Below are 13,154 nucleotides of genomic sequence, written 5' to 3' on the forward strand. Positions count from 1 at the left end.
TAATGCTTAACTATAAGTTAAGAGCTTGGTCATGAACAAATGCTGTCATGATCCAAAAAGTAATAACTAGATTCAGACCCTGCTAGGGCTAGGAAAGATTAATCTGGCCTGAACTCTGTAGTCTGAGTCTGTGGCAAGACATTACTAGGAAAGCTGCCCTACAAGCCTCAATGTATCTCTTACTGTGTCCATACAAAAATAACTAGTATTAAGATGTTGATAGAGTTATTGGACTGAGGAAAGGAGAAAAACACCTTAAGACATAGTTTGCCCTTGGGCAGTAAGGAAGAGCTTTGGAATACCTCTTATGTGGTGTTTCCTTTGAACCTGGTGGGCCCTCAGGAAGGGGTTTCTTATGTTGATTTTGCTACCAGACTGGGTGTAGCGTGGCCTCAGAGGGCAAGGAGGAGAGTGACAAGAGAGCTGGAGTGGGGGAGAGAGCTGGAGAGAGTGAGAAAGAGCAGGGCAGCATGATGGAGTGTGGAGAGACTAGCAAGGGGGACAGAGAGAGAATGATGTAGAAGAAGAATACAGGAGCAGGATGTGGAGAGAGAGAGCCTAGGCTGTGAGATGGAGCGCAGAGAGATGAGTGGGAGAGAGAGGAGGAGACAGGAATGAGGGGCAGTGTGAGACGAGAATGGGGGGCTCAGAGAGACTGGGGCAGGTGTGTGGGGAGAATGGAATAAACGGCATCTGATCAACCAGCCGGCTTGGCACTCTTGTTTCATCCACCGTCTGCCCCATGGCCCGGGCTGCCCTGGGTGGGTGAGTAGCCCAGGGCTCCCCGACCAGGGGCAGCTAGGGGCAAAGCCGTGTATTATACAGAGCATCACCAGGTGTGACCCCAAAGACCAATTAATAATAATAATAATAACAACAACGAGGGAGATTTGGTGCAGACAAAAGATTAAAAGGTCATGCAATCAATGAGGCAGTGATGAAAGTGAGGTGACCATAAACTGAAGAGCATTGGTGGCCAGTAGAGGCTGGAAGAGGGGAGAAACAGATTCTCCCTTAAAGACTCTGGAGGGAATATTGTCCTATTATTACCTTAATTCCCAGTGAAAATAACTTTGTGTCTCTAGTTTTCAGAATATTTAAAGAATAATTTACTGGGAAATATCAAGGAAATTTGTTACAGAAATTTCTATAGGAAATCGATACACACGGACATATCTCTAGTCTCAGTTGGGTTGATGGGACAGAGAAATCAAACCTGGGTTGGCCGAGTGCAAGGCAAAAGATCTACCCACTGTGCTATTGCTCCAGCCCTAAGGACACAATACTGTACATAAATTCAGGCACTGTGTAGAAGAGGGAAAGAGAAGATAGGAGAAGAGGAAGAAAAGCAGAAAAAGCAGAGCTAGGCAGATAGCGGAGGGTAATAGCAAACAGTGTTGCTTTAGAGGACATGAAGGTTCTGTTTCTGTGGCTACTGAAGCCCACAGTGATAAACTGACATAATTTGTTGAATAAAAGAGCTCCAAGTAATGACCTTTGTGTGTATATTTATTAGTGTTACATACATCTTCCAGAAGCGAGTGTTGGTTGGTATAGCCACTGTAACACAACAATGCAGTCTCTGAGGGTCAAGGGTAGATGTAATGAAGGGTCTGAACAGGATTTTCACAATTGGAGGGTGATTCAAGAAGTTGGAATCTGACAGACTACAAGGTTTCAGCATATAGAATCAGGGTCATGGATTAATAATACAGAGGATCTCCAGCACAGATTGTTTTTCAGTTCTTATAATATAGAGGAAGAAACTGGGGCACAAAGAGCTTATGTCACTCTCCTTTCATGGGTGATAGATTCCACAAAATCTGAACCCAGATAGTTGGTTGTAAGGCTCATGCTTATAATAGACAAATGTCTTATAACAGACAAATGTCTTACTTATTCTTGGCTACTTTAATCCTTATTTTGAAATGATTTTATACTTATAAAAATGTTGTCCAACACCCCTCCCCCATAAAGTGTCCTTATGTCCTTGATCCTACTTAATCAGATGCCACATTTTAGGAATTATAATACAACAGTGGAAACTAGGATGTTAATGTTTATACCATACTCCTAGCTAATCATCTTTTTTTTGTCTTTGTTTTATCTTTATTTTTTAAATTTTTATTGGTGAAACACCATGAGGTACAGTTGTAGATCCACAAATTTTTGTGCTTGGGTCTCGACTATACAATGATCAAACACCCATCCCTCCACCAGTGCCCATTTCCACCACCGTGGATATTATCCCTCCCACCCCCATCCTCCCCATCCCACCCTGCCTCTGTGGCAGGGCATTCCCTTTTGTTCTCTTTCTCCTTTTGGGTGTTGTGGTCTGCAAAAGAGGCATTGAGTGGCAAACATGTTCAGTCCATAGTCTACTTTCAACATGCATCTCCCCTCCTGGGAGGATCCTCCAAACACCCCTTATTTGGTGCTCCCTTCTCTATCTGAGCTGTCCTTTCCCATCTAGCTAATCATCTTATCTTTCACACATTTTATGTTTTGCCACTAACATGCTTTTTTTTTTTTCCACTTGTTGGGTCACACCCGGCAATGTGCAGGAGTTACTCCTGGTTCATGCACTCAGGAATTACTCCTGGCGGTGCTTGGGGGACCATATGGGATGCTGGGAATCAAACCTGGGTCGGCCGCGTACAAGGCAAATGCCCTACCCGCTGTGCTATTGCTCTAGCCCCTAACATGCTTTTTATTGGAGGAGAAAACTACTTTAACATTTTCAAAATAGGATGCTTTTATGAACTTCTGAGTGCAGATAATAAGATTCGGGACATGTCTTCCACAACTTTGGAATTTTGGCATTCTAGAGCTGGAGTGATAGCACAGCGGGTAGGGCGTTTGCCCTGCACGTGGATGACCTGGGTTCGATTCCTCCATCCCTCTGGGAGAGCCCAGCAAGCTACCAGGAGTATCCTGCCCACACGGCAGAGCCTGGCAAGCTCTCTGTGGCGTATTCGATATGCCAAAAACAGTCACAGCAAGTCTCACAATGGAGACGTTACTGGTGCCTGGTAGAGCAAATCTATGAACAACAGGAGAACAGTGCTACAGTGCTACAATATCTTCATCTGAAAGAGTCTGAGCAAACAGAAGCAGCAGTAAATTCACTCTAATGTCCACTGTCACCATTTTACCATTCTTCCCTGAAATCAACAGAGAAATCTCTCCCCTGAAATTTCCCTCCCTGTACCAGGAGGAAGGTTGATACCCTTATCACCATAGATAAGAGATTAGGATTGAAAGGGATTAAAAGGATTAAATCATCCTTTCTTCAACATGTATTATCCACAGCCTAAACTCCTTTGTTTTTGTGAATTCTATTGAAGGTTATTGTTTATTTTAAAATGTTTAAGAGCTTTCATGTTCTAGTCACTTTTTAAAATATTTGTTCTCTTGTCTAGGCAAGAAAAGAAAATGTTAAAATTCAATAAAATTTGCATGTTTTGCTCCTTTAGTCTGTCTTATCTTCTATTAAATTCTGTTAAATTCTATTAAATTTTAAGGCTAGCCCAAGAATGAAGGAGGGCAGAAAAGAAGGAGGGCATAACCTAATCTTTCAGGGAGCTGCAGGATTGATTTCTGTGTAAAGGCTTAAGCTTATTCCTCTCTTACAGGAAGCTGGCATTACCTCACAAAGCCCACTGGGGTTACATCAAGAGAACTAGAGTTAGTGCAGGACCTGCAGGTACAGTGACCAGGAGATGCAGGCTGGTAAAGACAACCTGTCTCTAACAGGATTCCTCAACAGGGACAAGTTGATGACTGGGTCAGAAAATTAGAATCAAAGGTATGTAAACAGAATGTGCTGCACATTGTTCCATATCCCTGATTCCTTATAACATGACAAGATGTAGACCACCATCAGCTCTGTCTTTTCTTTCACCTGTGGAGCAGCCAGTTTACCCCAGAGTTAAGCAGCCAAAGGAGGAGACGAGCCATGGGGGAATCTAACGCTCAGATTGGAACCAGGCAAAGTCTAGCTGCCTTGTCACCATTGCCCTTTTGCTCTCTGGCCATGTCAGGACTCTCCCTATTTACATAGGGGTCCCAGCTCTCTCTGCCTTGCCAGGGCCTTCTGGGCTCAACTGTGTGATTGGCAGAGACACCTCTGCTTTATAGCAGCCTTACAGTGTTCTTGGTCCCTAGTTCACTCTTGCTGACAGCTGCTTTTCCTACAATCTAATAGCATTCACTCTTTTGGAGAGGAACAAAATCAGCACACTGCTAAGAACTGCTCTAGTTCTGTAAGTGTAGGGCAGGTGTAGGATAACATTGGTTTGTTCTCTCTCCCTTGCTGCAGGGAGCTTAGGTTTATCGGGTTACACCCATCACAGTGCTCCTGAGGTACTCCCATTTTTTTGTGTTTATCTTTAACCCCTTCTCTATGCTCTGCTTCCCCTATCGGTTAATCACTTATATCCCCAAATCAGACCGTGTGACTTGTAAGGTCAGAACCATCTAAGGACTCTGGATTTTGTATTTGTAAACGAAATATTGCTTTTCTCTTTCCCTTATGTCCTTTGCATAGTTTACTTTAGAGCAATGTCCTTTTTGTATAGACAAAGGAAGACAATTAATGCTATGCTTTTGTAACTTGGGAGTTAATTGACTTCGAATTAATATTTACTCCTGGGCGTCTGTCATATTTACTTGACTTAAACCTCAGTTGCCCTTAGTTCCTAGCACCCCAAAAGCAGGATCCTGACAAAGGGACTGGATGGACCCAGAGCAAGCTGTAAGCTACCCTGGCATCGAATGGGACAGGCCAAGTACCATAAAACTTATAATAAGTTAAGAGCATTGTTGTGGAAGAATACTGTCATGACGCAAGGAGAAGTGATTGGACAAGGACCCTATAGGGATTAGGAAGGAGTAATCTGGCATTAGGACTGTAGTCTGGGATCTATAACAGGAGAGGCACACTATAAGCTTAATATGTTTCTTACTGTGTCTATACAAAATGACTAGAAAGATTATTAAGATGCATATTTAAGATGATTGTTTATGATCTAAAAAAAGAGATGGATGTCGTTAGATAAAATTCTGCCCTTCAATGGAGATCTTTGTCTTAGAAGGTTTCCCTCAAAGGAAGAAAAGAGTTTTACATATGTTGATTATGCTATCTGACCTATGCGTAGTTGCTACCCTCAACTGTTGTAGATAAGACTGTGAGAATGAGTGGGTGCAGGGAGACTAGCATGAGGGAGAGGAGGAATATGGGAGTGAGTGAGACTGGAAGGATGCAGAGGGAAACTAGATTGGAATATACTGCAACTGGTCACCAACCAGCATGGTGGCCCTGTTCCTTCCTTCATGTGTCTCTTGGCAGCGGCTACAGGCTGGGGTGGGAAAGGGGCCCATGGCCACCAAATGCCCATGGCAAGAGAGAGTCCACAATGCACACTTATTATTGAATACACAAGCAGGCATGAACAAGAATGCAAGTTCTCACTATTTGTCTGGATCCATCTTCAGGGTCCATTGTTTTGCCTAAGATAAGGACTCATACCCATCCTGCACCCTCAAATGTGCTACCAGTCATACACACCTACAGGATAAAGGCTTTATGTTATTGTTGGACAAGTGTCTAACCTAATATTTTCATCATATGCCCCACACAAGTCTTCCCTGAATACGGTGAATGTTCACCCATTTATCTAACACAGTAGTTACCATTCATGACACTGAAAGAGAATATTCTGGAGGTATCATGCTAAGTGTGAGGGCAGGGAGATGCTTTGCCTACCTGGGCAGGTGTTCTGAAATTACACTTGATGAATCACTGGAGCATAAGCTGGAAGTAACAAATGTGTGGAAAAGGAACTGATTTGAGAGTGGGTTGGGTAGCCACATAAGGAAATTTCCCTGGTTGTGCCCAGGAAAATTATAAGTAGGATCTTGAAACAATGAGACTTGGGTTCCAATCTGTGTTTAAATATAGCAGGCAGTCTTGCGCAAGATCTCCACTTTCTTCTTATACCATGGTCATTACTAGATTCTACTTCCTTCTCATTTCTTGGGTAAGACCAGATCCTACTTGAGCTGAAACCTGAGATCTCCTCCCCTGGAAGGTGGCTTGGATGGAAGATATCTAAGTTACAGAAATGAGAGTCCAATGCTGGAGGATCTCCCTGCTGCTGTTGATTGCCCTGATCCTAGCAGCCAGGCTGGAGTACTTAGAAAGGTGGCAAGGCTTCCAGGAGAAACCAATGAGCAAGGAAAACATGAAACCAACCCTCAGCTTCTTCATTGAAAGCTACAACAATGCTAGCAATGACACCTACTTGTTTCAAGTTGACAAGCTGCTTCGAAGTCAGATACAGGTTTGTGCTTCCATTTCTTTCCATGTGAGTTTCTTGCCAACTCGGACACTTGAGTACAGGCTGTTGCTCAAAGAAGGACCCGAGTAATAGTTCTATTAAATGGACGATGGGTTCACTTGGAAGAGGCATGCTCTAAAGTTGTTTAGTCCCGAGAGTTGCCTTCCTTCTACTTCAAAACGCTACTCTAAAGGTCAGAATGTAACTATAACTGTGACACTTCCTCTAGAGCAAAATGTCCCCTGAGGGTCTCAATTGTTTTTCCTTGGGAAGACTCACCTTCATTCTAAAATGAAGTTCTAGTGCCTAGAGAGATGATACAGATGGTAAGCCATTTGCCTTTCATGCAGCTGAGCTGAGTTTGATCTCCAGCATCTCTGTTAGGATTCCCAGAGCAGTGCTAGGAGTGATCCTTGAGCACATAGCCAGGAGTAAGCTCTGAGCATCTCTGAGTGTGGCCTCAAAAACAACACCCTGCCTCATCCTGTCCATAAATAAAGTTAGATTCTGATAGACAGCAAAGGAGGATATTTCGTATTTATGTATTTATTTATTTTTGGCTTTTTGGGTCACACCCAATGATGCTCAGGGCTTAGTCCTGGCTCTGCACTCAGGAATCACTCTTTACAGTGCTTGGGGGACCATATGGAGATAGACCCAGGGTCTGCCATGTGCAAGACAAATGCCCTACCAGCTGTGCTGTTGCTCCACCCCTGTTTTGACTGTTTATTTGGTTAAAAAAAACAAAAACAACATGTTTTCTGTAGGTTCCCATCAAGAACAGATTTTTTTTTTTGCCTTTTTGGGTCACACCTGGCGATGCACAGGGGTTACTCCTGGCTCTGCAGTCAGGAATTACCCTGTCGGTGCTCAGGGGACGATATGGGATGTTGGGAATCAAACCCAGGTCGGCCGCATGCAGGGCAAATGCCCTACCTGCTGTGCTATCATTCCAGCCCAAAGAACAGATTTTTTTAATGATCAGGGTTGTAAAACTGAAGTCTAGACTTTCTTTTACAGACATCTGTGTTAATGCAGAGGTTTTCTGTGTTCTACACAAATACAGAATTATACAAAGGATTTCTAACTGTGTTTTGTAGCACTATGGATTTACACAGACTACAAATATCTGGAACTACAAGAAGGGCTTTATTCAGAGGGAAACTGGGGAGTAAGGAATAGGCTTCTGCTATATCATCTTTCCTACTTCCTTTTAACATAGAAAATTTTTCAGATATATATCACTTGAAGGATACTAATGCTTAGAAAAGTTGTTTGAAAACAGCTTTTGCAACCTAACCTTCCCTCAAGGTATAAGTAAGACAGAAACAATAATATATCTTAGCTGAATTAACCATCATCTGGACAAAACAATTGGCTTTAAGAAAAGAGCCCAGACTATAGAAAATGGCACAGGACCCGAATCAGCCCTGCACAGGCGTCACAAGCTGGCAGAGCTAAGCGCAGTGAGCCGCAGCGCAGCGGTTCTCAGGCCCTGCTCCCCTCAGAGGCTCGTGGGCACCTCTGGGCGCAGGGTTGCCAGGACTGCCCCTCAGACTGCAGGGACGGGAGTGCTGCGAGCAGCCTCCTTCCCTTCTGGTGCTGTCCAGAGTGCAGGGCCTTCGGTGAGTTCTCGGCACCCAGATAGAAGAGTGAGGCCTGCCAGAGTGCGTCCCTCTCAGTGCAGGCCTCTCCCAACAATGTGGCCACGTGTGTGAGTGCGTATGTGCGTGTGTGTACACGTGTGCGTGTGCATGTGCATGTGTGTCCCTGCCTCTGTGCAGGCCTCTCCTACCAACATGTGTGCACGTGCGTGTGCATGCGTGTGCACGTGTGCGTGTCTGTCCCCTCCTCAATACAGGCCTCTCCTACCATGTGCGCACGTGTGTGCGTGTGTGCATGCATGCATGTGTGCGTGTGTTTGTGTGTGTTTGTCCCCTCATCAGGACAGGCCTCTCCTGCCAATGTGTGCACATGCTTGTATGTGTGTATCTTGTCCCCTCCTCAGGCCTCTCCTACCAACGTGTGCATCTGTGTGTGTGTGTGTGTGTGTGTGTGTGTGTGTGTATGGTTGTCCTTTATTTTCTGTGGGCAACTATATCGCGAATCATGAAACCAATGTCAGATGCTAGGTGCGCTGTTCTCCACGGAAGACTTTACTCACTCTTTGTCCCTGGAATCTCTTTATATTTTGCTTTTGGGGGCTACACCCAGAGATATTCAGGGCTTACTCTTGGCTTTGTGCTCACTCCAGATAGAATTTGAGGGAGCATATGGAATGCTAGTAATAATCCCTGTCAGCTCTTGGGTTGGCTGTGTGAGAGGCCGTTTTACTTCTCATACAACCTCTCCGGCCCTCATCCTGCAGTCTTCATAGCCTTGTGCTTGCACATGAGTAAAAGAAGTCAGATTTCAATAAAAATAGCTTTGGTCTGTAGTTCTCTGTAGGATAACATTGGTTTGTGCTTCCTCCATGGTTGCAGGGATCTTGGGTTGGTTGATTGCTCCTCTAACCTGTTAATTACCTTTGTCTCCTGATCAGACTCTGTTGACTTGTAAATATTGTTTTTCTCTTCTCCTTAAGTCCTTTGCATGGTTAGTGAATTCCGAGCAATTACTTTTTGTATGGACACAGGAAGACAGTTTAAAAGACATGTTTTTGTAACTTGGGAGTAATTGACTCCAGATAATATTACCTCCTGGACATCTGCTCTCTCGACTTGAACTTCAGTTGCCCTTACTTCCTATATCCCCCAAAGCAGGGTTCCAACTAGGGTCTGGATGGACCCAAGGCAAGCTGTGAGCTACCCTGACATCGAAATGGGCCAGGCCAAAGTGCTGTAATACTTAACTAAAAGTTAAGAGCATGGTCATGGACAAATTCTGTCATGATCTAAAAATTAATAACTAGATTCGGACCCTGCTAGGGTTAGGAATGATTAATCTGACCTCAGCATTGTAGTCTGAATCTGTGACAAGATGTCCCCAGGAGAGTTGCCCTACAAGCCTAAATGTATCTATTACTGTGTCCATACAGAATGGCAAATATTAGGAAGTAGAATTAAGATGTTAATTAAGTTACTGGTCTAAGGAGAGGAGAAACACACCTTAAGTGCTGTTTTGCCCTGGTGGGCTGCAGGTGGTCAGGAAACCTGGATAAACACATTGATTGTACTTCCCCAGGGTGGGCAGGGTTTGGCAGGGTGTTGAGAGAAGAGGGAATGGAGTTGGTGGCTGTGAGAGGGGAGTAGGGGAGAGCTGAGAGAGAGAGCGAGAAGAGAACTGGTGGAGTTGGTGTCTGTGGAGAGAGTAGTAGGGCAGAGTTGAGAGGGAACGAGGGGGAGAGGTGGAGAGAGCTATGGAAAGAGTGTTGGAGAGAGCTGGGGCGACTTGAGGGGAGGGTTGTGAAAGTTGTGGAGAGAGTTCAGGAGAGATGAGAGATGGAATAAATGACAAATGATCACCAACCAGCTTGGCCCTCATTCCTCCTTCATCACCCAAGGCAACAGCCATGTGGGGTGGGGAAACGGTTCGAGAACAACGAATGTGGGCAGCAAGAGAAAGACTCCAGGAGAGCCCGCAAACATTAATGTGTGATCACTCCTAGTGTCGCCTGAGCAAAAGTTGTTTGCACAGCCCAGGAAAGGTGTTTACAAAGCCCAGGTAGGGGGTATACACAGCCCTGGAAAGGAGCATATACAGGTCTCCTTGACTTGACTATTGGTTATTTCCATATGTACAAGTTGGAGACTAAAATTTTTCTATCCATTTTCATTTTTTTCTTTTATTTTTTGGGAGCCATACCTAGATGTGCTCATGAATCACTCTTGGTAGGGCTTGGGGACCACATTTGGTGCGAGGGATCAAACTTGGGTTGGCCTTATGGTGCAAGGCAAGTGTCCTATTTCCTGTACTATCTCTTAAGCACTCTACCCATTTTCTAAAAGAGGAAAGCAGACTGCTAAGTAGTAACTCAAGATCACAGCCTAATAGACGGGAATGCATAGCTCAATCCTTTCGATTACTATGCATTTATATGTTAATTTGGGTTAACCACTCAAGTGGTTCTCAGACTACTACTGTCTGGATGCTCAAGGCTCACTTTAGGTGGTGCTTAGGGGGACCGTGTAGTCCCAGGGATTGAACCTGGACCTCCTATGTGTAAAATATGTGCTCTAGCCCATTGTGCTCTCTCTGGCCTTAAGTTCATGTTTTTTTTTTTTAACTGTATGGCTAAACTTTCTCCATAAGATTGGAAAGTAGAGAGGAGGACATGGATGAAAGAATTTACAGAGTCTAGGCATAAGATGTGGATCAACACATTCTGAGATATAGGTGTGCAGACCAGGAATATGGGAGGTCTGAGGTTGCATGTTGCCTTCCTCACCCCCCCAAATGAAAGGGTTACAGGCGTGATCCCTGTGTCTGTAGCAGTTATATTGATCTTGAGCACTGGAATAGTACATCCTGTGATTGACCAGGGGCCTCTATAGCACATCCTCCAGTCTGTGTGTCATGCTTCTAGTTAGACGAGCTCTGGGAACATGACTGACTCCTGAGGATTCACTTTTTCTCTTAGCTTTTCTGAATGCCTAGAGTCAAAATTCTTACTGACATTTCTTCTTGATAGCTGACCACAGGAGTGGAGTATTTGGTTACTGTGAGGATTAGCCGGACCAAATGCAGGAAGGACCAATGGAAAAATTATACTTGCTCCATTCAAAATAAGAAGAAGCTGAAAAAGGTGTGTGGTGATATTCATCTGAGCAGGGACTAGTGATCTAAGGAGGGGAAAGTAAACCTTTTATAAGTAGGAGTCATCTTTGTAGAGTGACAGCTTTTTTAGCTGTGTGTCCTCACCTGAATTGGGACAATCAGGGCTGAGCACAACTTTGAGGATGAGTGGGGCTAGGAGGGATAGCAGAGGTAGGCAAACTCCCCACCTTGGATTAGCACTGCCCCAGGCCTCAGTCATTGGATTCTTGCCTACCTGGTATATTTCCTGGCTCTTAGGTAGAGCAGTAGAGCTTCCTTGAGGCCTTGCTCTGGTCTCAGTTTGCCCTCTCCAGGACTGTGGGGATTTTCCAATTTCTTTAATCTTCCAACCTATTTCTGCCCCCACCCCCAAACACATATTAAACACCATGGTTTATAAATTTTTTATAAAATTTTTCATGATTTGCTATAGGCATTTAATATTCCAACACCAATCCCACCACCATGTCACCTTTTCTCTACCATTGTCTCCAATTTCCCCAACCACCCTTCAAACCTGCCTCCACAGCAGGCCCACAATAATTTATTTTATATCGCTTGTTATCAATAAATGGCTAACATAATGATTTAAAAATGTTTTTATGGAAGAAAATCTGTGAAATTTGTTGTATCTCACCATGGGGACATTAAGTCATTGTCTGAAGGTATATAAAGAGGTTGTTGCAAGTTAAGCCTTCTGTATTAATATTTTTGTTAGTTGAGATTGGTTAGCTTTTGTGTTACATCCCATCCAACCTGGTGTGGTACTACTGGGATGTCAGAGTTCTAGAGTTTGGAGATCCTGAAAATCCAGATATTTAAAACCAGATAATCTGGCTGGAGGCATAGTAATGGTGGAATGTGGATATGGCTGCCAGAGTTTCAGGAAGTACAGGGAAGTGGGAAAAGGTCACCCATCGCAACTCCAAGAAGGTCTGGAATTTTCAGGCAAAAAACCTGTATACCTGAAATTTTGGCAGATTAGGTTCTTTGTAGAGCTTAGTTCAAAGGTGATAGAGTCTAGCTGTAGGCATGGCAGCAGCTTTGGGGGATGGAAGCAGCTTCTGGGGCTCCGATAGAGTCAGCACTGGCCAGCCCCCTCCCAAGAAGTCCCCAGGTCTGCCCCCACTTTCAAACTAATAGATACCAAGATCCCTCCCTATCAAGTGTGGTTTCAGAAGGCATGGAACCGGGCACTGTGCTGCTGCTCCACTCTGCCCAGCCCGATGTTACTCTGAGGATGTGCTGGTGTACCTACTTCTACGGCCAAAGCCCAGAGCATGGGTACCACTCCAGATCCCCACCACATGGGACTATCAGCCTTACCACCCTTGGAGTCCCTGTGCGGCCATAGAAATGGATCCAGACTTCCCAGATACTTTTTGTTCACTAGGCAAAAATGATCCAGAGGGCTCATTTTTTAGTAGGGAATCCAAGGGGTGGGGCCACACCTGGTGGTGTGCAGGAATTACTTCTGGCTATGTGCTCAGGGATCACTTCTGGCAGGGTTTGGGGGATCATATGAGGTGCCAGGGATCAAACCTGGTCAGACGCATACAAGGCAAGGGCCCAGAGTTCTGCTATATCTGCTCCAGTCCTACTGAGAATTAATTTATTTTTTTTTATTCTTCCACAGAGTTACATTTGTGATTTTTTCATTTATACTGTTCCCTGGATGAACTTTTACCAACTCTGGAACAACACATGTATGGATAACTAAATGTGTTTATGCAAAGCTGCTGGATTCATATCATGCACTGAGGTTATAAAACTGAAATGACCTTAATCCTTTCAGCAAGGTTCTACTACACTTTCCTTTATATGTTCACACCCTCACAAGCTTACGCACACAAAAACATTCATTTATATTCGTGCAATGCATGCTCAGAAACACATAAGGTGCTCACTCACACAAACTTTGTGTATCGTTTCTAAAATGGACTCACATTCACTCACTCAAAGATAGAGAAAATATGCATACATAATTACTTAATAGATATTCTCACAATATTAATATATATTCTCACAATCATATATAGACACATTCATACCTCACAA

General features: G+C 44.1%; 1 protein-coding gene across 1 annotated transcript; it reads left to right on the forward strand.

Annotated features, from left to right (window-relative positions):
• Nucleotides 1-3,701: 3,701 nt before the first annotated feature.
• CSTL1 (cystatin like 1) lies at nucleotides 3,702-12,816 on the forward strand. The gene is made up of 4 exons (XM_056138412.1): nucleotides 3,702-3,808; nucleotides 6,052-6,344; nucleotides 10,972-11,085; nucleotides 12,733-12,816. The coding sequence occupies exons 2-4, from the start codon at nucleotides 6,126-6,128 to the stop codon at nucleotides 12,814-12,816; spliced, it is 417 nt and encodes a 138-aa protein (XP_055994387.1). The 5' UTR covers nucleotides 3,702-3,808; nucleotides 6,052-6,125.
• Nucleotides 12,817-13,154: the final 338 nt, after the last annotated feature.

The sequence above is a fragment of the Sorex fumeus genome, unplaced genomic scaffold (genome assembly GCF_029834395.1).
Source record: "Sorex fumeus unplaced genomic scaffold, SorFum_2.1 ptg000128l, whole genome shotgun sequence".
Classification (NCBI taxonomy): domain Eukaryota; kingdom Metazoa; phylum Chordata; class Mammalia; order Eulipotyphla; family Soricidae; genus Sorex; species Sorex fumeus.